General features: G+C 39.3%; 1 protein-coding gene across 1 annotated transcript in view; it reads right to left on the reverse strand.

The window, feature by feature from the left end:
- Positions 1-17,622: 17,622 nt before the first annotated feature.
- The window catches only part of LINGO2 (leucine rich repeat and Ig domain containing 2), a 308,461-nt gene continuing 299,135 nt past the window's right edge, over positions 17,623-26,948 (reverse strand). The window contains exon 2 of the mRNA XM_036331321.1: positions 17,623-20,728. Within this exon, the coding sequence (XP_036187214.1) occupies positions 18,873-20,693 (1,821 nt within the window). The 5' untranslated portion in view covers positions 20,694-20,728 and the 3' untranslated portion in view covers positions 17,623-18,872. The remainder of the gene's footprint in view (positions 20,729-26,948) is intronic.

The following is a 26,948-nucleotide window of genomic DNA, read 5'->3' on the forward strand; positions in this document are numbered from 1 at the left end:
TGTCCTTGTGGGTTTGGAAACCCTTTTATTTGTGTGTGTCATTTTAAAAGAAAAACACTATACCCTGCTTTTATATTCTTTTTTTTTTAAATTCTTTTAATTGATTTTTACAGGGAGGAAGGGAGAGGGATAGAGAGTTAGAAACATCGATGAGAGAGAAACATCGATTAGCTGCCTCCTGCACACTCCCCACTGGGGATGTGCCCGCAACCAAGGTACATGCTCTTGACCGGAATCGAACCTGGGACCCTTGAGTCCGCAGGCCGACGCTCTATCCACTGAGCCAAACCAGTTAGGGCCCTGCTTTTATATTAAAAAATTCAGTGTCCCTTAAAATGATAAAGTTATTTGTGCTTTTACCCTCTCAAAAGCTTAAATAATATTCTGTGAAATATTAGAAACAAACTTTCAATTTAGGTCTTCTGTAATATTTATGAATAGACATTGGATTATAAATAGGTCAATAACTAAATGCTCATATTTGCAATGTTGTTGCTTTCAGCCCAGTTTTTAATTCAGAGTGTGGTATGGTCAATGGCAAGACTGGCCAAGAGTCACAGGGAAAGGGCACCTCAGAATTTCCTCAAGTCCCATCTGGTAATATAACCTCTACCTTAAGAGGACATGGTAGTTGAGGCTTTTTGTGACAGTGTGGTCCAGGTATGTACCAGATGAGGCTGAAAGGGTTCTCTCGTGCACTAACAATTCCCATTACATGCTCTACAGACACCTTTACATGGAAACCAATCTGACAAATAGTAGAAATGATAATGTGGAAATGACTGGGCATCCTTTAGTCACTGAGCCAGGTAATGCAATGATTGGATTCTGCTTTTAACCATGAGTATTTATATCACTTTTAAATTTCTTGCCTCCTTCCAAAACAGGATTCAGGAGCTTGAAATGCCTAGTTGCCTGCACTATTACAAGATCATTTCAGCTCGTCTTCCTACTTTCACTCTGCACCCAAAGTCCATTCCCCACTCAACCACCACATGAGATTTAGAAAATGTAAAGCAGATCTCATTCCACCCTTGCATCAAACTCTCAAATGCTTCCCATCATTTAGGGGAAAATTCAAAGTCCTCCGAGCGGTCTATGAGGCCCTTCTCAATTTTGTCCCTTCTTCAGCCTCATTCCTTACCACCATCTGTCCTTTCCACTTTGCTGTGGTTGTACTGGCATTCCCGTTGTTCTTCGAACATGCCACATTCACTTCCTTTGCAGGACCTCTGCATATTCTCTCCTTTTATTTTCCTGACCATCTCTTACCCCAGATGTAAGCATGGTTTGATGGGTCATTTTATCCAGGTGTCTCCTCAGAAAGGACTTCCCTGACTACCTTATCTAGAACATCAGATAGCACTTATGGCTACTTGATATTATATTGTATATTTATTTGAATGTTTTCTCCATTATCTATCAAAATTTGTTCTCTTGTGATTTGGGATTTTATAGCTGGTCTTTTATATCTTATAGCATGGTCTGAAGAGTGTCTGCTGCATTCAAAGTATTCACTATGTATTTATTGGATGAATGAATGAGTGCATGTTCTTACCTGCAGTCAAGTGAATACAAGTTATTAAACTCAAAAGGCCTGTTAGGCACATGATTCTTAATACAAGAACTTGAGAGGAAATTGCACAGGACGATGAAAAATATTACAGGCAAAGAGTTTGGTGTTATTGCAAGACAATGATGTGAGGTCAGATGAGATCTGAGTGTACTTCACCACAGGTGACAGTCTTTATTATACATGCTTTTATCAAAAGCTAGAGTGGTTCATGAAGGTTCAGGGGAAATAACCCTGTCTACCCTATGGTTCAAACTGTAAACTGGGATTACTATTTATCAAGAACCTCAAAAAGTTGCATTAATTTTTGACTCAACAATTCCACTTCAGATAATTTAGCTTATGGAGGTAATTATGAACACGAGTAACAATTTATCTTCAAAGCTATCCACTACACAGTCATTTATAGTAAGAAAAATTAGTAACAACTTAGATATCCAAAAATGTGGCATCAGATAATTATAGTACAATTGAACAATGGAATTCTGTGCAGCCACTTCAGATGGAGATTCCTAATAAAATGCTAAGTGAAAGAGAAGTTGGTCAAACAGCCTGTACTCATTAAAAGTACATGTTTTAAATTTTCTATTTCTTATCTGTTTTTAATGGTTTTATAATGAACATAACATAATATAATAAATTTATTTATATAAATAAATATAATAAACATAATATAATAAATTTATTTATGTTATTAAAAATACACAAAAATAAACACAAATAGAAAAGCAAATGATTGGTTGCAGAGCTTCATGCAGATAAGGTACTGCTCCTTATTTATAAATATGCTTCCTCATGGTGTGTTCTTTTTTTAGGTTGTATACCCATTTATCTGACAGACATTTATGGAGTACTTACTGTATGCCAAACTCTGAATTAGGCTGTCCCTCCACCACAGGGATATTGACACAATCCTTCCCCGCCATTGTAAGCATTTCCAAGGCCAGAGGAGAGACTTTCCCATAGCACCTCACCTCCTTTTTCTTGATGCCATTTCTAAAATGGAAAGTGTCTCTATTAGCCCCATCCCAAGGCTTTTCCTTTTGGACAGTCCACTGTAACAAGACTTTTATTTTTTATTATTAATTTTTTATTTACTTAAATTAATTTATTTTTGTCCATAGGGCTGCTCTTTGGTAGTAAACTTGAACCTTTGGCCTGCAACACCTGTCTGAGGTCTTCTCCTCACTAGGCCACTGTGCCTGGCCTGGCTTCTCGTGTCAGGGCTGATATAACTACCTCGCTTTCCACCTTACAAAACTGACAGAGGAGGGAATAAAAGGCAAGCGGATGAAGGGCTTCCGGGCAGAGCAGCAGCTAAAGAATAGGCAGTGATTGGTACCTCCTTCTTCAGGTGTCTTGTCTAACGCAGGACCCCCAGAAGCTAGCATATTCACTGACACAGAGTAGGTACTCAATAAATCCTTGCGTGCATGATTTACCAAGAGGCCAGATACCAGCTCACTTGTTTCTAATCTCACTGAAAGCACCCAAGAATGGAACCCTTTCTCTGGGTTTCTCCACATACCAACTTACGTGCACATGAAATCAGAAGGAATTTGGGAAGTGTACTATGTACATAATAACTCTGAGAGATGAAAGCATGCTATGGCAAATGAGGGAGATGAGAAGGCACATAAGTAATCCACGTTGCATTGCAAAGATTGTGAAAGCACCCTTGCATGGTTGGCTGGGTCCCTGCTTAACATGCAGGCCTTTAATTGGAAACCTAAATAATACGTTATGCTTTCCGTGTTGAAATCACTGTCATTCTTCTCTGTCTCTGAGATGAGTGTCCAGTGGTGTGCTTGGACTGCCTCGCTCAACACCAGCAGGCAACCACTGGCAGTCGGAAGAGCTTTCATCCTTGAGCGGGGGGTGGGGGGGGGGTGGGGGGTGGGGTTGTGAGGGCTGTTGGGTCAGAGTTGCCACATGGTGTCCTGCGTCATTAACCTCTAGGTGGAGACAGCTGTCTCTACCTCTCTCCTTTTCCAATAAGCAGAAGTTTTCAGCCAAACTCAATACCAATGTTCTCAAATTAGGCAAATATGAGTCAGGGTTTCACTTACCCCAAGACTGGCTCTTCTCTGTAAGAGAACAGGAGTCCTGCAGGACACACAGAGATGATTTCCTGGGAAGGGCAGATGGGGTTTTCTCTCCCTGTGGGTGGCACAGTCTAGTTTTATCTTCTGTTTTACTTCAATTCCAGGAAAATCCCATTCTCATCCAGAAAAATATGTCAGGAAAACACACACAACAAAAACAATCAGCCAATTTGGTTGTATTTGGATTACATAACCAACTTCCCAAATGAGCCAATAAAAAGGGGATTTTATTAATTATGAGGGCAGGAGATTTTTGAAGGTGAGGAGGAGCAACAACCCTTTCCCCTGTGGTAGCTGTGATCACAGTTACTAGATGGTAACTTCAGAGGAAGAAAAATGTCCCTTTGCATGTTAAGACAGTCAGTAAGCTTTTACAAGCAGGCAACCAAAGCATACACTGAACTATCATTTCGTTTTTAATTAATACCAAATATGATCACATTTTCAGAGCATCCCTTGTTAGATCCACATTAGCAATAAGAGAGTTCACCAGATGGAAGTTTTTGCAAAGAACTCAGGGAATGAATAAAGGATACAGGTGGTGGGGATGGTGTGTGTGTGGGTGCTGGGGTATGGGAGAGGGGAGCACAGAAAAGATTAGAATCTCAAGAAATAGCAAGGGAAGCGCTGGAAGCTGGATGTCTCGTGTATGGTAGTCAGAAGTCTCCTTATGATAGGTCTTAAGGTTTTGCTCTACTTAGAAAAGATTCAGAGTTGAGAGCCAACATGGCAGAGTAGAAAGTGGATGGATTCTATAAAATGATGAAGATAGTCCTCAATTCTATGGCTTTCATGAAGATTAATAAGCTTGTTTTTGTAAAATTTCGGTGTCTGCTAATTGGTAGCCATTATTGCCTCTAGTTTATTTATGTAAATTTCAAAAAGGAACAGGGTCTGAGTAAGAGTACTTTTTTTTTTAATGTTTAAGGATACAGTTCCCATCATGGTCACTACAGAGGACTTTCCCGGAACCCTTCTCCGAGGTCCTGAGAAGAGTGGTGAGGAAGTAGGCAGGTTATTTCTGGAATGTTTCGTGGAGAGAAGTAGGGAAAAGAGAAGAAGGAAGTTCAGGAGGAGAAGAAAGAGTGGAAGAGGAAGGAGTCATGGTGGCAGTGGATCATTTTAACTCTCTAATTATAAACTAGGTTATTATTCTGAAAAGATCAAAAGGGATTATACTGTAATAATAACTATTTTCCTCTGAAAGGTGGGCATAGAAGATTTTTTTTCTTGATCTCTCTGTATGTCCAAGATTTCCTACAATGAACCAGCATATATTATAATTGGAAGAAATAAAATAAAATGACCCCCTGTTAACTCCTTCAGTGACGTGTATCTTGTCCTGGGCCTGTGGAAGAGGAATGTGTGAGAAGCATAGCCAACTGGTCAGATGTGCGGAGTTTAGAAATTCAAATGGCAGCCTCAGAAATTGCCACAGCCAAGACAGGCCAGGACTCTGGACCCGTTCAGTGTTCATAAAAGGCTCAGAACACAGTGTTTCATGTGAGGGAATCTAGTCTGTAAACACAAATAGAATCTTGAAAAAAATTGTTCTCTTTCTCCCTGACTTCTCCCAGTTTGGGGAACTCTCTATTCTGTGCATCCTCCCACACTGCATTTTGGTCACTGGGAACCTCATGAGTAAAGCGGACGAATGCTGGCTTATCGCACGGAGCCTGGCACCAGGTTCTGCACTACCTGCAAAGCCAGTAGCAATAGCACCAGGGAAGCGTGTGGGCATCTTGAGCGAGTTTTCATTTAGGCAGCTATCTTCTTCAAACAGTTTGGGTCTCTCCAGCATATTCAGTAGGACTCTTCAGCTCAAGCAAATGGTCTTAACACAAACATGGGTGAGCCAGTCTGCCTACTGAAAATGGTACGGCTGACCTGGAATGTGAGTCAGTTTCACCCTGAGAAGAATAGTGCTGTATCTTTTCCCTTGAAAATAGAATCTGTATAATGTTTTCTCTAGTGGGTGGGGGAGAGGGCATAGTCAAACAAGAACTTTAGGTTTGAGAGGAGCATCAGATGAGGGATGGGTGTTCTAGAAAGAAGTTAATTAATGTTATTGAATAAGAAGTTAAGGTTTTTGAGAAATGACAACATAACTCTGGGGATGATGAGATAAAGGCGTGGCTCTTTAAGGACTTTGGTGATATAGAATGAAATCATACGTAATTGCCCCCAAAGTAGTGCCCCTATGCCAGAGTCTGGAAGAGTGGAAGAGCAGTAAAGCAAGTGAAACCAGGACCAGGTTTTTACTCCTTATTGAAACCTGTCTCAATTTATCTTACTTGTTTATATTGACTTCCCTAACTTGCCTTCCCAATATCATATACCGTCTGACATGCTATTGGTAAATAAAGATGATGTAGCACTTTGCTGAATATGCAAAAACCAACTGCTATGGACTCTTCTGTGTCCCCTCCCCCCAAATTCACAGGTTGAAGCTCTATCCCTCAATGTGTTGTATTTGGAGATAGGGCTTTTAGGAGGAAATTACGGTTAAATGAAGTCATAGGGGTGGGGTCCTAATCTGATAGGATTGGTGGCCTTATAAAGAGAAAAAGCCTGGCAAACATGGCTCAGCGGTTGAGCATCGACCTATTAACCAGGAGGTCACAGTTGGATTCCCAGTCAGGGCACAGGCCCAGGTTGTGGGCTTGATCCCCAGTAGAGGGCGTGCAGGAGACAGCCAATCAGTGATTCTCACTCATCATTGATGTTTCTATCTCTCTCTCCCACTTCCTTCCTCTCTGAATTCAATACAAATATATTTAAAAAATAGAAGAGAGTGAGAAAAAGAGAGAGAGGGAGAGAGAGAAAGAGAGAAGAAAGCAGCATCTTCTTTTCCCCGCATGCAGTGCACCAAAGAAAGGCTATGTGAGGACACAGAGAAAGTAGCTGTCTGCAGCCCAGGGCAGAGCCCTCCCAGACACTGGCCCTGCTCACATCTTGAGTTTGGACTTCCAGCTTCCAGGAATGCGATAAATTTCTGACGTTTAAGCCACTCCATCTATGGGATTTTGTTATGGCACCCAAGATAAGATACAAATGATGTTTGGCTTAAAAAAAATCAGTTTCTCTAAATTACTATGGTAAGACCTTGGCTAGAGATTTGTTTTTAGTCAAGCTCGATTATCTTTATCACATTTCTTAAATTTCCTAACTGAGAAAAATAATATCTCCTGATTATTTCCCATCACTTGCAATGACTTTTTTTTTTTTTTTGCTGAAAAAAACAAAACAAAAATGAAATATACCTTGGATGGCCTATTTTTTTATACCCATCTGCTCGTATAATTCCTTAAATGCAGATCCCTCAGAATGGGCTCTTCATTTCTTTCAATTCTAAACCCGGAACAGTTTCATTTTATTGTTTTCCAAGCATATATAATAAAGAACTGAGCCATACCAGTGAATATAAGAGAAGGCTAAACTTTTTCTTATATGATTAATAATGCAACACTATTAATGAAACATTAAAAAGATGAAAAAAATAGTGTTTTAGAACATTCAAAACTAAATATAATTTTTTAGGAAAGTATTTTATTTTTGTGTCTCAACAGATGAATTCATAACCGTGTTTTCTGATAAGACAGTTCAAACATATAAAACAATTACAACAATGTGCTTATTAGCTCCCCTCCCACCCCTGTATTTTAAAGCAACTGACAATGTTGAAGGACACCAAGACAATAGGGCTTAGCTAAACAATGTGGCCATTACAATGGCCTCTATAGGAAAATAATTACAACAGTTGTGAAAAGAATTTGTCCTTTGAGCAAAACAGACTGCATGAAAAGAATAATCGGAAATGAGGAGGATTGTAGTTTCCCTTCCAATAAAAGGGGAAGGAGATGTATTTTAAAACAATGGTACAGAGAGCTGGGAAGTCAGACTGAAAACAACTGAAAGCCCCAGGCAATAAATTTCTCCAATAAAACCCATCCCTGTGAAGATATCCATTCAAACTCTTGTTTCATATTAAAATAAATAACTGTTCACTCACCCCCAGCACCTAGAAGCGAAATATTTTACTATCCTTTGTTGAAATTAGTAATTTTTCTAAGTCAGTATCTCTCAAAGGGAAAAGGGGGAGGGGTTGTGATGAATCTTGTAGATTTCATGTAGAGGTAATATGAAAGATAAACCAAGCCAATTGATGGTCAATGCTGTTTTAGATGCTAGCTGTAAAGGGAGTAGACATATCATGGCAGACCTGGTGCATACTCAATGACTTCGTCCAGCTTCATCCTGTACCACCTTAGTAGTAGGCCCCAAATTCTACTCACCATTCCCTCATGCTTTCCCCGTAAGCCTCACAGCACCCTGGCGAGGTAGGTAGTGTTATGGTCATTTTGAGAGATGGGGATACAGAGCTGTTAAGTAGCTGGTCCATAAAGAAACAGGAACCCAGTGAGAGTCCTGGGGACTCTAACTCCAGATCCTTTTCTATTGAGTAGATAACTATTCTGACTCCCTGAGAGTGGATCATTAAAGCAGGTAGGTCTTAAAGCCAGATTAGTGCCTGGTGGACACTTAGGCCCATCTCTGAACCACCTGATTTGGATGATAGGATGAGAAATAGGTTGTGGTCAACATGGAAGCCAAAGAAGTTAATGTGGAGCAATGCAGAATTAAAGTTTGGATCCCATTTCGATAATGACTTTATTTATTGATGTGCTGTTCAGTTATTATGTAATAGATAATCAGATGTTGCATGGTTAAATAGATGAATGAAAGAATGAATGAATAAAGATTGTGCTTGGATAAGTGGAAAATTAAATTTTCTACATATTTTAAAACAAAAGCTGGCGAAATCTGATTTCCAATTTCTAATCAAGGATAAGGAGTTTAGATTTCTGAATTATCTGTGGCCATGTCTTTAAGCTAATAGTTGTGGCATTAAAAGGATATAAATACACAGCTATTTAAAATAATTTTTAATATAGAGTTTGTATACTTGTTGGTTTAGAACCCAAACTATGAAGATTAATATTAGAGACAGTATTCCTTTTCCTTCAAAATGAAATTCTCTTGTGTATACCTATGTCCTCATTGTCATTCATTTGAAAAGTGTGTGCTCTCCAGTTCTTATCAAATGCTATTTTGAAAATACATTGAAAAGAAATTCTTGTGTAGCTCAGTGGTAAAGCATTGACCTATGAACCAGGAGGTCACGGTTCAATTCCCAGTCAGGGCACATGCCTGGGTGATGGGCTCGATCCCCATTGTGGGGCATGTAGGAGGCAGCTGAACAATGCTTTTCTTTCATTATTGATGTTTCTATCTGTCCCTCTCTCTTCCTCTCTTCAATTAATAAAAATATATTAAAAAAAGAAAATACATTGAACTAAAACAATGAATCACTCTTCTGTTGACTCACCAACTTTTGAAGTACTTTCCATTTCGGTGAACCCATTTTTTTCCTCCTGAAGACTCACGACAGAAAACAGCTGCCATGTATTGAAACCAGTCCCTTGTCAATCCCAGAAAATTTCTTATTCAGGGCCATGGAAGGCTCTTGAGACCACTAAAATGGAGGTGGCCAAATTCTTCGGGTGTTGTCAAATAGAAGAGCTTGTAGAAGTCAAGATGGTGGAGCTGACTTGTAATCTCTCTGCATTGCACACTTGTTCTGTGCTTAGTGAATTAAATCCCCATAGGTGTTTCAACTGATAGGTTTAACAAAACCCTGGATGCCATAGTATGGATATTTGTGTGCATTTACAAAGTGTTTATCTCATTCTGTGCCAGCCCTGAATGTATAAAGTAGATTAACCTATTATTCTTTTGTACATCCAGCTAATAGCTCATGGTGAGATTAAATGTGGTGAGTTGCTTCTGTGCTATGGTACCAGCATGCTTGATCAATTGTGATTAAAGATATGACTATTGATGCTGTAATTAGAAGTGGCTCATATAAGTGTTACCTCTGTGGGGTCTGGTAAGTAAATTTATCTCCCAATGTGACAGTGAACAAAATTATTCAATATATTCAATATAGACCTAACTTCTGCAATCACATGTAAGACTTAGGTCTTTCCAGCAAAGAGGTAACCTAACGAGTAGTATGTTGTTTTTATGAAGACTCTCCTTGGGTTTTCATCTCTCAGGCCCTGACTTGTTGTGATTGAGTTCTGGTATTGTTCTCCTTATGAGAGGACACACAGAACAGTAAACATCCGCAGTTAAGCCACATATTTTCCACCTGCCTTTTCCCTTTTCTTTCTTTAGATGGTTCTTAGTAATATGTGTGTGTGGCGTTAAAGTAGATGTACTATTTAGAGAGATTTGTTGATGTGTCCTTACATTCTGATTTACCCAGTTTAGAGTATTATGAAATGAAACAATGTCTACATAGCTATACTAAAGGATTTCTTTCTCAATCCAATTTTTTTTTCAATAGAGGATCATAATTTCTGCATTTGGATGTTCGTAAGAGTTCATGAAAGGCACCAGAGTGACAAGCCCTCAAAGCCAGTGCTTTCAGGTTTTCCATCAGCCAGTGGCAGAGTTCCTAGGTGACTTTCTCCTCAGGAATCCCATTAAGGTTTCTCTGTTTCCTCCTTCACTTGGCCTTATTCCACATTAATCTTCATGTCCTGAGTTTTAGGCCTGACAATGAGGTAATTAGGAAAAGACAGTTGGGTTCTATAATAAACGTATCTGCCTTAAAGGGAGTAGGTAGGAATTCATAACTTTTATTTTGACTACATCAAATGACACAGGAATATTAACAGGCAGCTAGTTGGAACAGTATGCTTATGACCAAAGAAAATGAGAAGAAACAAAAATCAAAATAAAACCAAACAAAAAACCCAGAAATATAAAACTATGATGGGCTCCCAAAGGTAGGAAGCAGCACATGGCCAGAGTGAGGCTGCTGAGTCAAATGCAAATTTAGTTTCATTTTAAAAACGTGGCTTCATTGTATATTCCTTTTCTCATTGTTTTAGAACAAGTCCTGGAGTACTAGAAACATCTCCCTGATCAGTGAGGTTATGTAACTTGTGATGCATCTATTGGCAAAGGGATATACTCAATGCATTCAAACTGTGTTCATGAGAACTCTCTTGGCTTTAGCCATGCTAGTTCAGTAGAATATAAAACAGTCAAACATGACTCCTCCCCCAGCAGCTCTGACATTATCAGAAAGTCTTCAGGAAGGAATTCCCTTCTGGCAGCAAGCTCTTCATTTTGCAATTAAAGAATAGCTAAGGGGAAATTTTGTGAATGTCTTGCTAAGGGTCTCAGAATTTAAGTATATGCTGCTGCCTGGAGGTGAATCCAGGCTTTCTGATCATTTAGCAGTAGGGCTTACAGATACCATTCCTTCCAGCTTTGCACTTCCTCCTCCACTATTCCCTTTTCACTGGAAGGCATCTAGCAAGATATGGGGTGTGTGTGTGTGTGTGTGTGTGTGTGTGTGTGTGTGTGTGTGTGTGTGTGTGTAGATGGTATCAAAGGATGACCACTAACTCAGCTCATCTCCCTAAAGCCTATTCCTTTAAGTACTAAAGATATGGAGAGAGCATCTTCATTCTCAACAATAAGATTGAACAAATGTAGTTTTTACACTTTCAGTATTTTTCCTCTTTAACACTAAACAACCCTCTCTTCCCCTTGTTACCAATTTGCCTGAGGATGAGATAAAATATTTCTCTATTTTTGTGTGTGCCTTTCTATCTTGCACAGTGTCTTGAATCACTGATAGTTGGCTGAGAAGAAGCTAACTCAGAGAGAAAAACTATGTGATGGTGTTGTCTGTATGGCTTGCTGAACTCTTCAGTTCTTGCTTAAATATATTTCATACCTAAAGTCATGTCTGTAGTCATTAATGGTTTATGTAACCAAGTCAAATGCAGATGAGATACTTTTGCAAGTGATACAGGATTTATCTTCATTAAAGTAGAATGTCTTTATAGTTTGGTTGATATTACCTAGACTTGGATATCCAGCAGGTCATACCATGGCCTTGGAAACGTTGCCTAGAACCAGATAGCCTGGCCTTGTATTCCTCTCTGAGTGGTACATTAGATTCCCATTCCCTGGCCCTACTTCTTTTTACTAGAGCAGTGGTTCTCAACCTTCCTAATGCCGCAACCCTTTAATACAGTTCCTCAAGTTGTGGTGACCCCCAACCATAAAATTATTTTCATTGCTACTTCATAACTGTAATTTTGCTACTGTTATGAATCGTAATGTAAATATCTGATATGCAGGATGTATTTTCATTGTTACAAATTGAACATAATTAAAACATAGTGATTAATCACAAAACAATATGTAATTATATATGTGTTTTCCGATGGCGACCCCTGTGAAAGGGTCGTTCTACCCCCAAAGGGGTCGCGACCCACAGGTTGGCGGCCCACAGTTTGAGAACAGCTGGGCTAGAGATTATTTGATCTAATAACAGTGCTAAAGATATTTAAGTAATCTAATGTTTCCTGTAAAGTTCATATAACTTCTCTCAATAAGGAGTTATTTTCTAACATGTGACTCCAATTGTCTTTTATTATGTTTCATTTCTTAATTATTCCCCAATGGATTTAACTTCGATGTCAGATGCTTAAGCCCTTTGTTTTTTAACTTATTTCACATATTAATAAGAACTTATTTTTACATATTAAAAGACATGCCCACAATAAGAAATCAATAATACTAGTCAATGAGATGCAAACCTAAATCATTATACTTTTGTCATTAGCACTAGTATTTTGCAAATAAAAACAAGATAACAGGCATTTTAAAAAAAAAGTTTGTAGGTTGTTGGTTTAGTACTTTCAATCATGAGATGTTCCCAGAATAGGTTTTGATAAAAGACATTAAAGAAAAACATAGACACACATTCTGTTTTCCCCCATCTTGCTCAAGCTTATCAACTTTTAAAAGTTACATTTTAAACACATAAAAATACCACCCTCCCCCACATATTTATATATGTATATATAAACAATAACTTTTCAATTAATTATGATTTGGGGCATTCCACACCAAGTGGAAAACAGAAAAAGACAATGCATATGTGTGTGGTGTACCTGATTTTATAACAAGAGGAAAAGAGAATGTTTTCATACAAATATTCTCTAAACAAGGTCTATCTATGACTCAATTCCTGTCCCTTGCTATCACATAGATATGTATATGACTCTATGTGTAGCTGGACACATGTTGCTGTAGAGATTGGGAGAATTTTTTTTTTCATGTCTGAATTAATCTCTTGTTTAATCATTATTTGTTAATTATATGGTATTGTAGATTATATTATCTTTTAGTGGAGAGTAATGATATTAAAGCAATTTAGAATAGGAGGTGTGCAACAAAATGAAGAAAGTTAACATGGCAACAACATTTCTGCTTTTTTTTTTTTTGCCTTTGTAGAATAGGCACAGATTTTTTTTTACTGTGACCCATTTTCAATATGGAAAGATATCTTTTGAACTTTATTGGAATTAATATAGTTAACCAATTTAGTGGAAAGTAAATTTGCATTTTTGTTGTTGGCTAATGGCTATTTTGCATATTAAAAGTAAAGACTTCCTTAAAATATGCAGACTCTCTTGATTGTACCAGCTCTTGTCTCATTTTGCTAAGGCTATAAATAAGCTTCTACTTAAGGCTGGCTTTATACTAATCCACCTGCTTCTAGAGGGCAGAGAGAGAGAGAGAGAGAGAGAGAGAGAGAGAGAGGAGAGAGAAAGAGAATCAGAATCACTTAACCTGCAGATTGCTGTCAGTTTGTGATTTTGTGAATAGTAATCACATAATCACTTTTAAAGTGTTATGTGAGATAGGCTGGAGGGTTTATTTTAAAAGTAATTTCCAGTTTAACAATTACCCAAGAATTTCTGAGTGCCAATGAAAGAAGACATCCCTGGAGAGAGTGCTCATTGGTGAGATGCCACAGCAGCTGGAAGGCGACAGTGGTGAGTGAGGCAGAGGGGGAGCAAGGGAGCATTTCAGTGTGGTGTCAGGAAAGGGAGGTGTGGGGCACACCAGAGCTCTCATCTCTCTGTGGGCTGTCTCAGGGCAGGTAGCAGTCTCTGCTGTTTCCCTCCTCCTGTTCAGGGTGTTCTCCAGGGACAGGAAGAGATATTAAAGGATTTGGCAAAGGAGAAGGGCACTCCGGAGCAATGCAAGCTTGTTTTGATCAGATTCCCATATTTTTAAAGAGGAACATCAGTTCCAGGCCTTTTTTTTAAAAAAAAAAAACAAAAAACAACAAACTTTTTACAAACTTCTTAAAGCATGTCTTTTTTTTGGGCTGCAAATATTTTATTTTGGGCAATCTGTTGAAAAGCTTGCACAAGATAAGCAGTTTTTATTCTCTAACATTTTTTTTTTCTTTTTTGAGAACGTTTGCAGCTACAGTCAACTGCTCCCAAAACAGACAAACCAACTTCAGATTTGAAAACCTGTTCATTTAAAGCATAGTTTACTTGGGTAACAACACCTTACAAGTCCAGGCTTATGGCCCTAGACCCAGTTTTTGTTGGGTAAGTTGCCTAAATGTCAAGGCTATCATTTTGACCTTGTAGATTTACGTTGCGAAGTTGTCCTTCCCCTGTTGTCTTACTTTTGCTGGAGTGAGAATGAGCAGGCTCTAGAAGGCGTAACTGAGAATGGGAATGGCTCTTGAAGGAGTAACTGAGAGAGTCATGTTAAGTGTGCGAAAGTACCAAGAAGCACCCTCTGTTGCCTGACCTAAAGATGCAATTCTAAAATCTGCAAGTCAGATAATATTTCATCCCTCAAGGCCTTCCACACATAAAGGCAGGATAACTCCAAAACTCTTCAGTCAGAAAATATCAAGGATTTTTATCAGAAAGGATGGAACTTCCAAAGCCAGTGGCAATAACCAGGCATATGATGTATTGTCTAATGGGGAGTGTCTCATACCTTAATCCCAGTAACAAAGATGATCAGTATTTGCCTGATTACCAAGTAGAGTGAATGCCTTTGGTCCCAAAGGTTTTGTTACTAGGCTCACATGCCACAAATCCAGGTGGAATAGTTCATGTGAGCTATATAAAGTTGAGCAGGACACAGGGAACTGGTATAAAAGACACCCATGAAAGTTAAAGAGGTACATAAGCTCTGATTTTTCTTTAGTTAGAAGAAAACTATCAACATTAGTAATAAAGGGAATATAATTAAAATGGATCCACGTGTCTCCCTCCAACCTTTCTTTTTAAACTCTTGGTATATCTTTTGTCACTTCTTAGCCTTCTAAACTGAAAATAATGTATTTTTGTTCTTTTCTAGAAAGCCCCAAGACACATTCTGTGTTGTTGAATAGCTTCTGAACACAGTCCCTGAAGTTACAATGAATGTCTTGAAAGACATGCAGATGAAGGGAGACCTTGGCAGGGTAAGTTAATTTGATTGGTCCTCTTCTCAATTTCTCTTCTCCAAGATCACGTCTTCTCTTTTGTACAGATATTTGGTTCCTACCCGAGTCTTGGAAAATGACAAAAGGCAGGCTTCAATGCAGGTGTGATTTAAATATTTTTCTAAAAAGCCATAGCAGGTTGTAATTCTGAGCTCCTCTAGAACTGAGAACAGAAAATTTGACAGAACAAAGAAAAAAGAATCCACCTAAACAGAGTAAATTCTGAATGTCTTTGTCCTACTGGGGAGTTGTTGGTGACAAGCAAACTTTCTAGAAAGTTGAACAAAATTGGAGTTCTGACAAGTGTCCTCAGAAACTAGGAAGTACACGTCTTGGCAATACAATACTTGGCATTTTCCAACTTTGAGAATATTTTGAAAACTCATAAACAAAATGAAAATGAAAGAGGTTTTAAGAAGTGAGTAACATGAGAATATGCAAGAGGAGGAATCCCTTGCCAGCAACACATAAGCAAATCATTTGATGAGTTATCATACTCTATATGGTTTCAGACATTTTGGAACATGGGTCAATTGTTTCAGACCATCAGGGCTCTAGTCAGGCAATTCTTCCTTCTAGAGGTTTACTGTTTAGAGAGAATAAATACTTTTCTGGAAATGCTGAATATACACAGACAAAGAACTGGTCGCCCAAGTACTAACTGCTGGGCTAAACAACTTCTTAAGAGACAAATTCTCTGGGAAGATGATGACTCAGAGATAGCTCCTAATGGGAAAATTTGGCCATGTGCTGGTCTGAGCTGTTAGTCTCTGCCATGATCTAGTTAGATCTTACAAAGAGGTAATCTGAAGGGGAAGTTCCTTTTGTGAAACTGAATCCTAGAGCCCAGAACTCCAGGTAGTGGAGCCCAAGGTGAGAGCTTTGCAGATGTATAAAGGAACCTAAGATCTGCACCAACTGTGAGAGAGTAGAACATTAAATGACCAATTACCTATAAATCCATGATTATGATGCTGCATGCAGAAATTTCTCCTAGAAATATCTGGCCAGTACATTTTTATAATCAGATCAGTTATACAAGAAGTATGCTTTTTTAAATCTACTGGAGTCCAATTCAAATACGTAATTTTTCTTTCATTGGAACATTGGGTTTAGGAGTATTTCAGAAGAGTACTACTTTTTAGTTTAATGTTGACCAAAGTGGGTTCTGCAGAACTGGTTTTTCCAGATAACAGTTACAACATGAAAAGAAGTGCACCATGCTCAAATAAGTTAGAGAAACCCCAAAACAAACAATATTAAAGAAAAATCTCGTTTACATGAATTTTTGGAGTATTTATTAGGCTAACATAGATTTTGAACTTCTAAGAGGTGGTTATAAAATGCAGCATTCTCCAACTTAGTTTATGGGACTGTTTTTTGGAAGAATGGTTATTAATATCTTAGTAACTATTTTTCCATGGACCAGAATATGGAAACCCTGAGAGAGTGTAATCTCTCCTCTGCCAATGGAATAACTAACTTTTTTTAAAACTAAATCTTTTCAAATATGGATTCACTTTAATCCAATTTCATAAGTGATTTTTTTTATCAATTTTGACTGAAAACAGTTAAATTATAAAGCCCTTTAATTAATAGTTCAATGTTTCTGTCTTTGTTGTTGGACAATTAAGTATTTGCTCCACACAATACTGAAAAATTAAGATAGATTATTTCTCTACCTTCTTTATCTTTGTTCTCGTTTTGTTTGTTTTAAATTTGAAAGACCCATTCCTTTTGCACAGAAGTTGATTTTTTTCTGGAATTTACAACAGATCTTGATTTGTATTGTTAGATAAAACGAGGTAATTACACAATTGGAGAATTAATTTCTGAAAGACCTATGATAATCATCAGGTAAGTCAAATCACAAATGACTTGAACAGGCAAGTCTTCAATTTTTATCTCATTTTCCACCCTTTATTAAGGGAGAATGGGTTTAGCCAATTGGCAAGACAATTTCTGAACCTGTCACTTTTTTATTGGGGCAATTTAATTTTATTAAAGTTACTCAAGATTTTAAATATTGAAACAAATGCCAGATTTTGAATGTCAAACCTCCAATCTGATGTGAAGAAGCAAACCTTGTATTCCAGCTTATATGCTATCCAAAAGGGGCTCATTTTCAGGTCTCTCTCAACATGTACAAAATGTAGGAATTTCCTCTCTATTCTGTGCTGTTAAAAAGATCATATTTCATAAATACCCTCTATATCCAATGCTTTCTGAGATCATATGAATATGTTTTGAAAATCCATTCACTCAACATTTAGCAAATTATATCTTACTTGAACCAGATTACAGGTGGCAATGGCATGATGCCATTTAAAAAACAAACTATAATATTTTAACGTTGAGTAACAATCATTAATACAAATTGAATTGGCAATATCCTTGGGTCAGAGGGGAAAAATTGGTAAGCACTTTTTAATCCACCTTGTTGTCCTCACTTCTTTAAAAACAAGACAGATTCCTCTTGGTCTACACAGGATAATTTCCAAAACAAAAATCAATTATTTACTTAGTTAGGAAGTAGGGAGAAACCCTGAAGTTGCCCATTCAAAGTAATACTTTGCCTCTAGTACTTGGATAGACAACATCAGAGCTGCTAGATACTTCCTTTGGTAACACTTCAGTCTTCAGACAGCTATCATGTTTTAAGCGGCCTCTTAGTTGTATTAACACCATGTTATGCATGGATCACCCTGGTTTGTGTTGGCATCTGAGAAGAACTTATCCAGAGAGCTTTTGAACATCTGAATTCTTGATTTTAGTTATGAGGTGAATAGAACCCCATGAGCATACTGCATAATAATTATACTCTCTTTCATTTCCTACTAACCCATTAGTAGCAACTAATGGAAGAAATATCAAGTTGTCATTGAATGGATTGTTTTCATTCTTACCACCTACCTTCATTTTACAGGTACAACTAGTGGCCTACCAGCTCCTGGAGAAACCAAGGGCTTGGTTACAGTAAACTGGTCCAGTGTGATATCACAAGTATAAAAAATATTCCATTCTGTATCAAAACTAGGCACATGCCTTTATTTATAGTAACAGAAGTTAACAGAGTTGAGCAGTTTTTGCCTTGGGTCCTATTTCTTGGCACCCTACATCAGACAAATGCATCTTTCAACACATCTCCACCCACAACTCCGGGGATCTGGTCTCAGGGTTATCTGGATGTAAAGGAAGGTGAAATCACACTTGGATTTATAGTGGTGAGTAACTAAAAGCACAACCTCTCATTCATATTGCTTTAAAACATATACAGCATATATGTTTCAAAAAAAGGAAGAGTAAAGAATATATTGATTTCTTTGTGGTGTAGAACCAACAATATGGTATGATGCAAGGACTTAATAAAGGATAATCATAGATACAAATTTTTCGGTAGAGTATATTTTAGACAAATGTGTCTTTTGAATATGTAAATCCTACATTGTAGGTTGTTCCTCTTAAATTTTTTCTTTTGTTTCTGCAGTGGTAGGAAATGTTGAATAACCGTCCAGGAGCATGAGCCAAGGTTCAGGTTCCTTACTGAGATCCCCAGAATGCCAATATTTGCAATGCAAACAATTAGTATGCCACTGTGTGAAGGGCCTTGACACCAGCCTGCCTGCCTCTAGGTGGAGCAGCGTCTCTATTAAGCAGTCCTCCTGCTTCCACAGACCCTGCTTTGACACAGGGGTAGCTGCACTAAGCTGCCTTTCAACCTAGTAATTGACTGCGCCAGGTTGTCCTGCTGGTTACGGACAAAGACACAGACACAAGTGTGAGTGGCAGACCCTCAGATCATTTTCATGTTGAACCGCCTGGGTCCGGCCACCTCCCCTTCCACAACAGCACCATTGTTTTTTCGGGGCACGTACTCAAGGTCAATGCTGTTTTTGTGCTTGCCTTTCCCTCGGCTCCATACAAAAAGGAGGAGAAAACAAAATAAAACCACACCCAGGAATGTGAAACAGCCCATGGCTGTAGACACCAGTATTGTTTTCAGGTCCAGGGAAAAGGTATTGGCGTTGGTGCCATTGGACAGGGTGTCATTGGAGTCGGTCATGTACATAGGGGTCCTGTTGGCATAAAGGAAGCGGTCTGAAGTGAATCCTTTCACAGTCAGGGAGGCTGTGTAGGTATCGTTCCCAGCAGCGTTGCTGGCAATGCAAACGTACATCCCACTGTCTTGGTCCTGGGCAAAGCGGATTTCCAAGGTGCCGTCACCCAACACGGTAGCTCTGCCATTGGACTTGGCGGTGATAAAACGCCTTCGCGGCGTCACCCAGGAAATCACAGGCTGAGGGTCCCCGTCCGCACTGCATTCTAACTGGACCGTCTGCCCTTCCTCCACTAGCAGATGCTGCAACTTCTTCTCACGGATTTTGGGTTTTTTGCAGGTAAAGTAAAAAGAGAGGGCAGTGCTGTGGAAATCCTGGAAGGACCGCTCACGGATGGTGTCTGGGCCAGCACACATGGGCTGCTGGCCGCCAAACTGCAGGGTGGGGTGCCGCTGCAGGATCCAGAGGAGGCGGCAGTCGCAGGCCAGGGGGTTGTTGTTAATGCTCAGGACCTCCAAAGCCCTAGGGGAGGAGAAGGCATTCTCTTCCAAAGTTTCCAGTAGGTTCTGAGACACATTGAGCACGCGAAGGAAGCGGAGCCCTTGGAAGGAGTGTGGCTCAATGGTACGGAGCTGGGCCCCCACTATGTGAAGCTCCTGAAGGCGGATCAGGTCAGAGAACATCCCTGCTTCGATAGTGCTGATGGGGTTGTAGGAGAGGTTAAGGTGGGTCAGGTAGACCAGGTGTTTAAAGGCCAGGAAGGGCACGGTGGAAAGGTTGGTATTGGTGATCGAGAGAGAGGTGAGGTTGAGACCATGGAGGCTATTGGCAGGCATCATATCCAGTAAAGGCCAATAGTCAATCTCTAGGTGCTTCAGGTGGAACAATCTTTTAAAGGCATACACAGGCATAGTGTTGATATTGAGATGCTTCAGATGCAGGCTCACGAGGCTGTGGAGGTGGGAGAGGGCTTCTGTTGGTACCGCGGTGAGGTTGCACTTCTCCAGGGTGAGCTGCTCCAAGCTAAGCAGTCCACTGAAGGCCCTGTGTGATATATAAACCAGATCATTGTCCCCCACCTCCAGAGACTTCAGGTTATGCAGATCCTGGAACATGTAGTCCAGTAAGATGACAATCTTATTCTCACTGATGTCCAGCTTGGTGAGGTTGGACAGCCCCGTGAATACCCCCAAGGGGACCAACTTCAGGCGATTGCCTTTCAGGCGGAGGGAACGCAGGTTGAAGAGACTGTTAAATGCTCCCGGCTCCACATTGGCGATGATGTTGTCACTCAGGTCTATCTCCTCGAGGAGAGGATATGATAGGAATTCTTCAGGGTTGACGCTTTTCAGTCTGTTCTTGCTGAGGTCCAAGATTTTGGTCTCGATGGGGATGCCCTCCGGGATGGCGATCAGTCGCCTCCTGTGGCAGCTAACAGATTTGTTCTGGGCGGAGCACTCACAGCGAGCAGGGCAGCCGATGGTGGACCCCATGAAGATGAACACCACAGCCAGACCCAGGAACGGCTGCCAACATGATATGGCCGGGTGAAGCATGACTCCACCTCTTAGTCTACGCCTTGGTCACGGGCCTGCAGGGGAAGCGGCAGAAGAGAAAAGAAAAGGTGGGTCAGCACATGGAAAGGTAAAGGGAAAGAAAAAGGCAGAAGTACAGTGGAAAGGACGCAGGGTTTGGCATCACGTAGATCTGAACTGAAATCCGAGAGCCTCCAACATTAGCAGCATGATCTCGGATAAGCTTCTCACCTCCCTGCAATCCGGTTTTCTTGGCTAAAACATGGAGGTAATGGTGGTAATAGTAGCTTCCTACAGTTAGGACAATTACAGTGTTTGAAAACTATTAGAGACTATACACTGTCCTGCATAGACTGTGAGGCAAAACCACATATATTTTCTAAAAGGCTCTATTTTGAACTCAAACAACTAAAGCAGGGAGTGACTAAGAGAAAACGGGTTCAGTGTGAATCAGTGTCTGCACCTCTCCTGTTTGGGTTGTTGTCCTGTGTTTGAAAAGATGCCAACAGAAGCTCCATACAACACCAGGCCACAGGGTCAAAGACAAAACAAAGTCTACATCCTGGGTAAGAACTTGAGACTTTCCTTTACATATAGAATGTGTTCTTTAACTTTAAAAAAAAGAACTTTTAATTAGAAAGTATACTTCTTTCAGAATTCAGTAACTTTGATGTATGAAAGGATTTCCTTTTTTTGAGATAAACAAAAAGATCCTCAAAATCTCTGTGTATTCTTTGTGTTTGTCATCAGGACAAGGCACCAACATAGGGATGATGATGAAAATGTTTTCTTAAGTTCTGAGGTTCAATACTGAAGAGTGGGAAGAGTTATTTTAAGAAAAATGTTTTTAAATAATAAATGAGCTATCATTCTTTCATATTCAAGTTCAAATCCAGTGAACCTGTAAACTGAAATCAAAGAGATATCAAATGAGCTCAGAAGTGAGCATGCTTTACCTGCAGTTACTTAAACAGACATGAGTAACAAGAGGTGTGTTGTTGAGCTGTGCTTTTCAGCCTGGGGTCCCCGGGGTACACTTAACACATAAACACCTTACCTTAGGCATAACAACTCTAAAGCAATATTTTTAGATAAAAAAGTATTTGATAAGCTTCAGTGTCTACTCCTGAATTGTAAAAGAACAATTAATAAAAGTACAGGTCTCCAATCACAATGTTTACATATATGTTTCTGTCTATGTGCAGGTATATCTCTCTACATCTAAACAAATTGTCCATAAATAAAAACCAGGATCAACCTGAATGATGAATAACTAACTAGAAAAATGTTGCCAAAATGTAGAAACAAGGTAAAGATACAGAAAGTGCTAGCAAAATCAATTAGATGAGAACTAGAGGTCTGTTGCACGAAGAAATTTGTGCAATAGGCCTTCCCTTCTCCTGGCTGCCGGCACCGGTTTTCCTCTGGCACCTGGGACCCAGGCCTTAGCTCTGGCCGGAGCTGCCTTCCATCGTCCATCTTCATAGATCCGGCTCGCCTTCAGTCTTTGTCCTGCTGCTTGGAGCCTACATATGCAAATTAACCGCCATCTTTGTTGGCAGTTAATTTGCATATTGCGCTGATTAGCCAATGGGAGGCATAGCAAAGGTACAGTCAATTACCCTGTTTGTCTATTATTAGATAGGATATGAGTTCTAGTTATTGAAAAAGATGTGATAAAACTTTTGTTTGTAGATCAAATTAATGTCTGCCTTGAAAACTAAAGAAAATTAATTTAAAAATTCTAACAAATAGGAGGATTAAGTAAATCAACATGTTATAAAATTTAATTGTTTTTTTCACAGTATATAAAACAGAAAATATTATTGTAAAAAATAATTCCAGTCACAGAATCTCTGGGGGAAAAAATTACACAAATTCCTTAGAATTAACTTAATAAGAAATACACAGAACTAATCAAAGCTTACCAAAGGAGGATATACTATATATTTTAATAGAAAAATTTGATGTTAGATAGATATACATCTAACAAAGATTACTTTTTGGACTTGAAAAATTCTAAAGTTTATTTTGAAGAATATAAATATGAGAATAATTAGAAACTAATAAAAACAGACTTACCCTATAAGATATTTAAATATAACTTCTAAAACTATAATCAAGCAGCATGATACTGATACAAAAATATACAGTGAATGAGACAGAAACATCAGGAATTATATCTAAATATATTTGAAGTCAGTGTATGTGAAAGGTGGCACTTTAATTCAGTGAGAAAAATAAAATTATTGGCTATACTTGGCTAGATATTGAGTGCAAAAAGTTGCACATAAACTTCACTAAAATAAATTCCAGGTAAATTTAGAATAAAAATATAAGAAGAAAGCTTAATAATTTTATAATAGAGTTGAAATGCATTTTCTATAACTCAACTAGAAATCATGAAAAAAAAAAACCACCTGTTCAATTTTATGCATTTAAAAAATAACAGATGAGGAAATAAACAACATACACAAAGGCAACCTAACTGAACTAAAGAATACATTTTAGATTCATAATAGTTTAAAGATATTATTAAGAGCTATTTATTTGTGCTCGCTTCGGCAGCACATATACTAAGAGCTATTTATTTAATACTAAGGGAAAGAGCTTAATGTAATAAAAACTAAAAGCAGCTAATATCTAAAAAGATAAAAACTTCACTAGTAAGCAAAGAAATGCAAATTAAACAACAGGGGTATATCATTGTTGCCTGTCAGATTGACAAAGTTCAATAATTATTTTTACTCAGAATTAACAAGCGCAGAAGGAACTGAGAGAAGGAATACAAACTGGTACAACCTTATGGAGCTTCAGATACAACAATGAGGTTAGTTAATATATTGACTTTAAATATATCAATGTTTAACATGTTAATCTCTTTGATTCACTTTTTGTCCTTGTTAATTTTAAAAAATTTGTTATAACCACTTTATAGAGGTATGGTTGACATATAAAAAGCTGTACCTATTTAATGCATGTAACTTGAGTTTGGAGATAAACATACATCTGTGAAATCATCAACACGGTTTATGCAATATTATATCCATCACCTCCAAAAGTGAGTAAATCTCATGAACCTTTTTTCCCCTAGGAATGTATCATAAGGAAATAATGTAATTCAAATACATAGATGTTTGGTGCAGGTTCTTCTGGGTTTAGTTTGTTCTTTTTATTTATTTTTCTAAGGCAGAACCTTATATCATTGATTTTTTTCTCTAGTATAAGCTTTTAAAACTATAAATATCCTCCATGCATTTAACAAACTTTAATATATATTTTAAAAATTATTCTAGCCAAAACATTTTTCTAATTTGTGCTTTCTTTTTTGAATCACGGATGGTTTGGGAACTGAGTTACCTTATTTCCAAGTATTTAAGTCTTTTCTATAATCTTATTTTTAATTTCTAATTTAATTCTGTTGTGGTCAGAGAACATACTCTGCAAAATTTCAGTCTTCTGAAATCAATCTCGGTGACCATTCCATGTGCACTTGAAATAGAGATGTATTTGCTGTTTGGGGTGCTGTTTGGCCTGTAAAAAGCATTAATAGGGTTGATTAATAGGGTTGATTGTATTGTCAAGATTTTCCAAGGTTTTAGTAACCTTTTCAAAGTTATTCTAAGAGATACCTGTTAAAATCTATAACTATGAAGGTAAATTTGTCTATATTTTCATAAGTGTTGTAGGTTTTTGTTTCATGTATTTTGAAGCTCTGCTATTAAGCACATGATCAACTTCTAATGTATTGATTTTTTGTCACTGGAAAGAGTCCATCCTGTGTCTGGTAATACTCCTTGTCTGCAGGTTATTTTGAATGATTGAGATAGCCACTCTGGCTGTCTTAAGCTTCATGTTTTCATGGTATACCTTTTTCCATCCTTTTACTTTCAACAGATTTGTCTTTGTAGTAAAGAGCTTCTCTTATACGCAGCACGTGGCTACTTCTTGCTTCTGAATCAGTCTGATGGTCTTTACAATCTCTGCCTTTTGTAAGATAGCTTTGTCCATTTAAACTAAATATAATTACTAATATAGTTTCACTTGATTTTGCCATTTTATTTGTCGTCTATTTGTTTCTTGAATATTTTTATTCCTTTCTTTCTCCTTTATTGTCTTACTAGAGGCCCGATGCACGAAATTCGTGCAAGAGTAGGTCTTCACAGCCCCGGCTTCGTCTGGACAGTCGTTCAGCCATTTGGTCGATTTGCATATTATGCTTTTATTATTATAGATTATTTGAATCAATTATTTTTTTAGTGTTACATTTCAATTTCTTCTTAAATCTACACTAATAAAAGAGAAAAATGGTAATTGGCGTACGGCGCTACCGTTTTCATTGGCTAATCAGGGCTATATGCAAATTAACTGCCAACAAGATGGCGGTTAATTTGCATATGTAGGCACAATGCAGGGAGGCGAAAGGGAAAGCAGGAAGAAGCCCCCTGCCACTGACAGTGATTGGAAACCCAGGGGGGAGCTAAGAGCTGGGGGGCAGGGCAAAGGCGGCCCCGGGGCCGCCTTTGCCCTGCCCCCCAGCCATGATCGGAGAATCAGGCGCCTTTGCTGCCCTGGCCAGTGATAGCAGGAAGTAGGGGTGGAGCCAGCGATGGGAGCTGGGCATGGTCGAAGCTGGCAGTCCCAGGAGCTAGGAGTCCCTTACCTGGGCCTAAAGCGGAGCCCAGGATCGCGGGGCGCTGCAGCTGCGGGTCCCCGCTGCTCGGGTCGGACGCCCAGGCCAGAGGCGTTAGGCCTGGGCAGGGGCGGAGCCTGCAACCGCAGGGAGCTGGGGGGGCGGAGCTGGGGATTGGGGGGATATGATGGTCCCCTTGCCCAGGCCTGAAGCCTGGGTCAGAGGCGTCAGGCTTGGGCGGGGGGTGGAGCAAGTGATCAGAGGGAGATGGGGGTCCCCTGTCCAAGCCTGACACCTCTGGCGGAGGCGTCAGGCCTGGGCAAGGGGCCGATCAGGCGATCGGAGGGTGATGGGGGTCTAGGCCTCTGGCAGAGGCATCAGGCCTGGGCAAGGGGCAGAGCCAGCAATCGGAGGGGCCTGGGGGTCCCCTGCCCAGGCCTGACGCCTGGGCCAGAGGCATCAGGCCTGGGCTGGGGGCAGAACCAGTGATGGGGGGAAATGAGGGTCCCCTGCCCAGGCCTGATACCTCTGTCAGAGGTGTCAGGCCTGGGCAAGGGGCCAATCCTGCGATTGGAGGGTGATGGGGGTCAATGCCTGAGGGCTCCCAGTATGTGAGAGGGGGAAGGCTGGGCTGAGGGACACCCCCCGACACACACACACCCAGTGCACGAATTTCGTGCACCGGGCCCCTAGTTTCCTATATATTTACTTACATTATTTTTATTTGTTTCTCTAGGCATTATGGTATACATCTTTAATTAAGTAGATTGTAATAAAAGTTACAAATTGCTTCAAGGAAAATATATTGTAGCCCTGCAGCAATATATTTCCATTTATCCCTCCTCTCAGTCCTGGTGGAGTGAGATGTGGTTCTAGGCAAAGTGAACAGTATGTGCAAAGACATGGAAATCTAGGGGAACACGCTGTGATGGGAGGATTAAAGTAGTCCAGAATGGTTGGAGCAAAACAGGAGAGAGTAGAGGCTGAAAAGATAATTAGGGGCATGATTTATGAGGGGTGTGTAAACTGTGATAAGCTGTTTGCACTTTATCCTGAGGGCAATGACCAGCCATTAAAGTGTTTTATGAAAGGAGTGATATGATCAGATTTACATTGTGGGAAGATTAATCTCACTGTGGAAATAAAAATATAGACTTGCAGGAGAGAAAAACATGAGGCTGGAAACTCAGAAATCTGTTGCTTTAATTCAAGCCAGAATAAAAGTGCTCTCGATCAGGGTCATAGAAGTAGGCTTGGGTAAATGGACAGATTCCAGAGAAGTTTTGAAGCAGAATAGAAATGCTTTAGTTAAGGATTGGCTGTGAGGAGAGAAAGAGGCAAAGATGATTTCGAGCCTTTTGTCAAGTGGATGGGACCTGGTCATTCACTGAGATGGCAAGCTTAATAGCAGTAACAAAATCTGGAATTTCTGGTTCCCTTCTATCTGTCTATCACTGGGCCAAGATGTATGGGTTCCTTAGGCAGATTAATGATTTTATACTTCTTAAAATAATACGTTTCAAATACTTTTTGGTATTTCTTTGGTAGGGCAGGAAAAACTATTTTCCTATTACAATTATATGACTCTACATTCAATATAAAAGTTTTATTACACACTGTGCATTTCAGTTTATTTTAAATTG

Source organism: Myotis myotis, unplaced genomic scaffold, assembly GCF_014108235.1.
Source record: "Myotis myotis isolate mMyoMyo1 unplaced genomic scaffold, mMyoMyo1.p scaffold_m19_p_12, whole genome shotgun sequence".
In the NCBI taxonomy this organism is placed as follows: Eukaryota; Metazoa; Chordata; class Mammalia; order Chiroptera; family Vespertilionidae; genus Myotis; species Myotis myotis.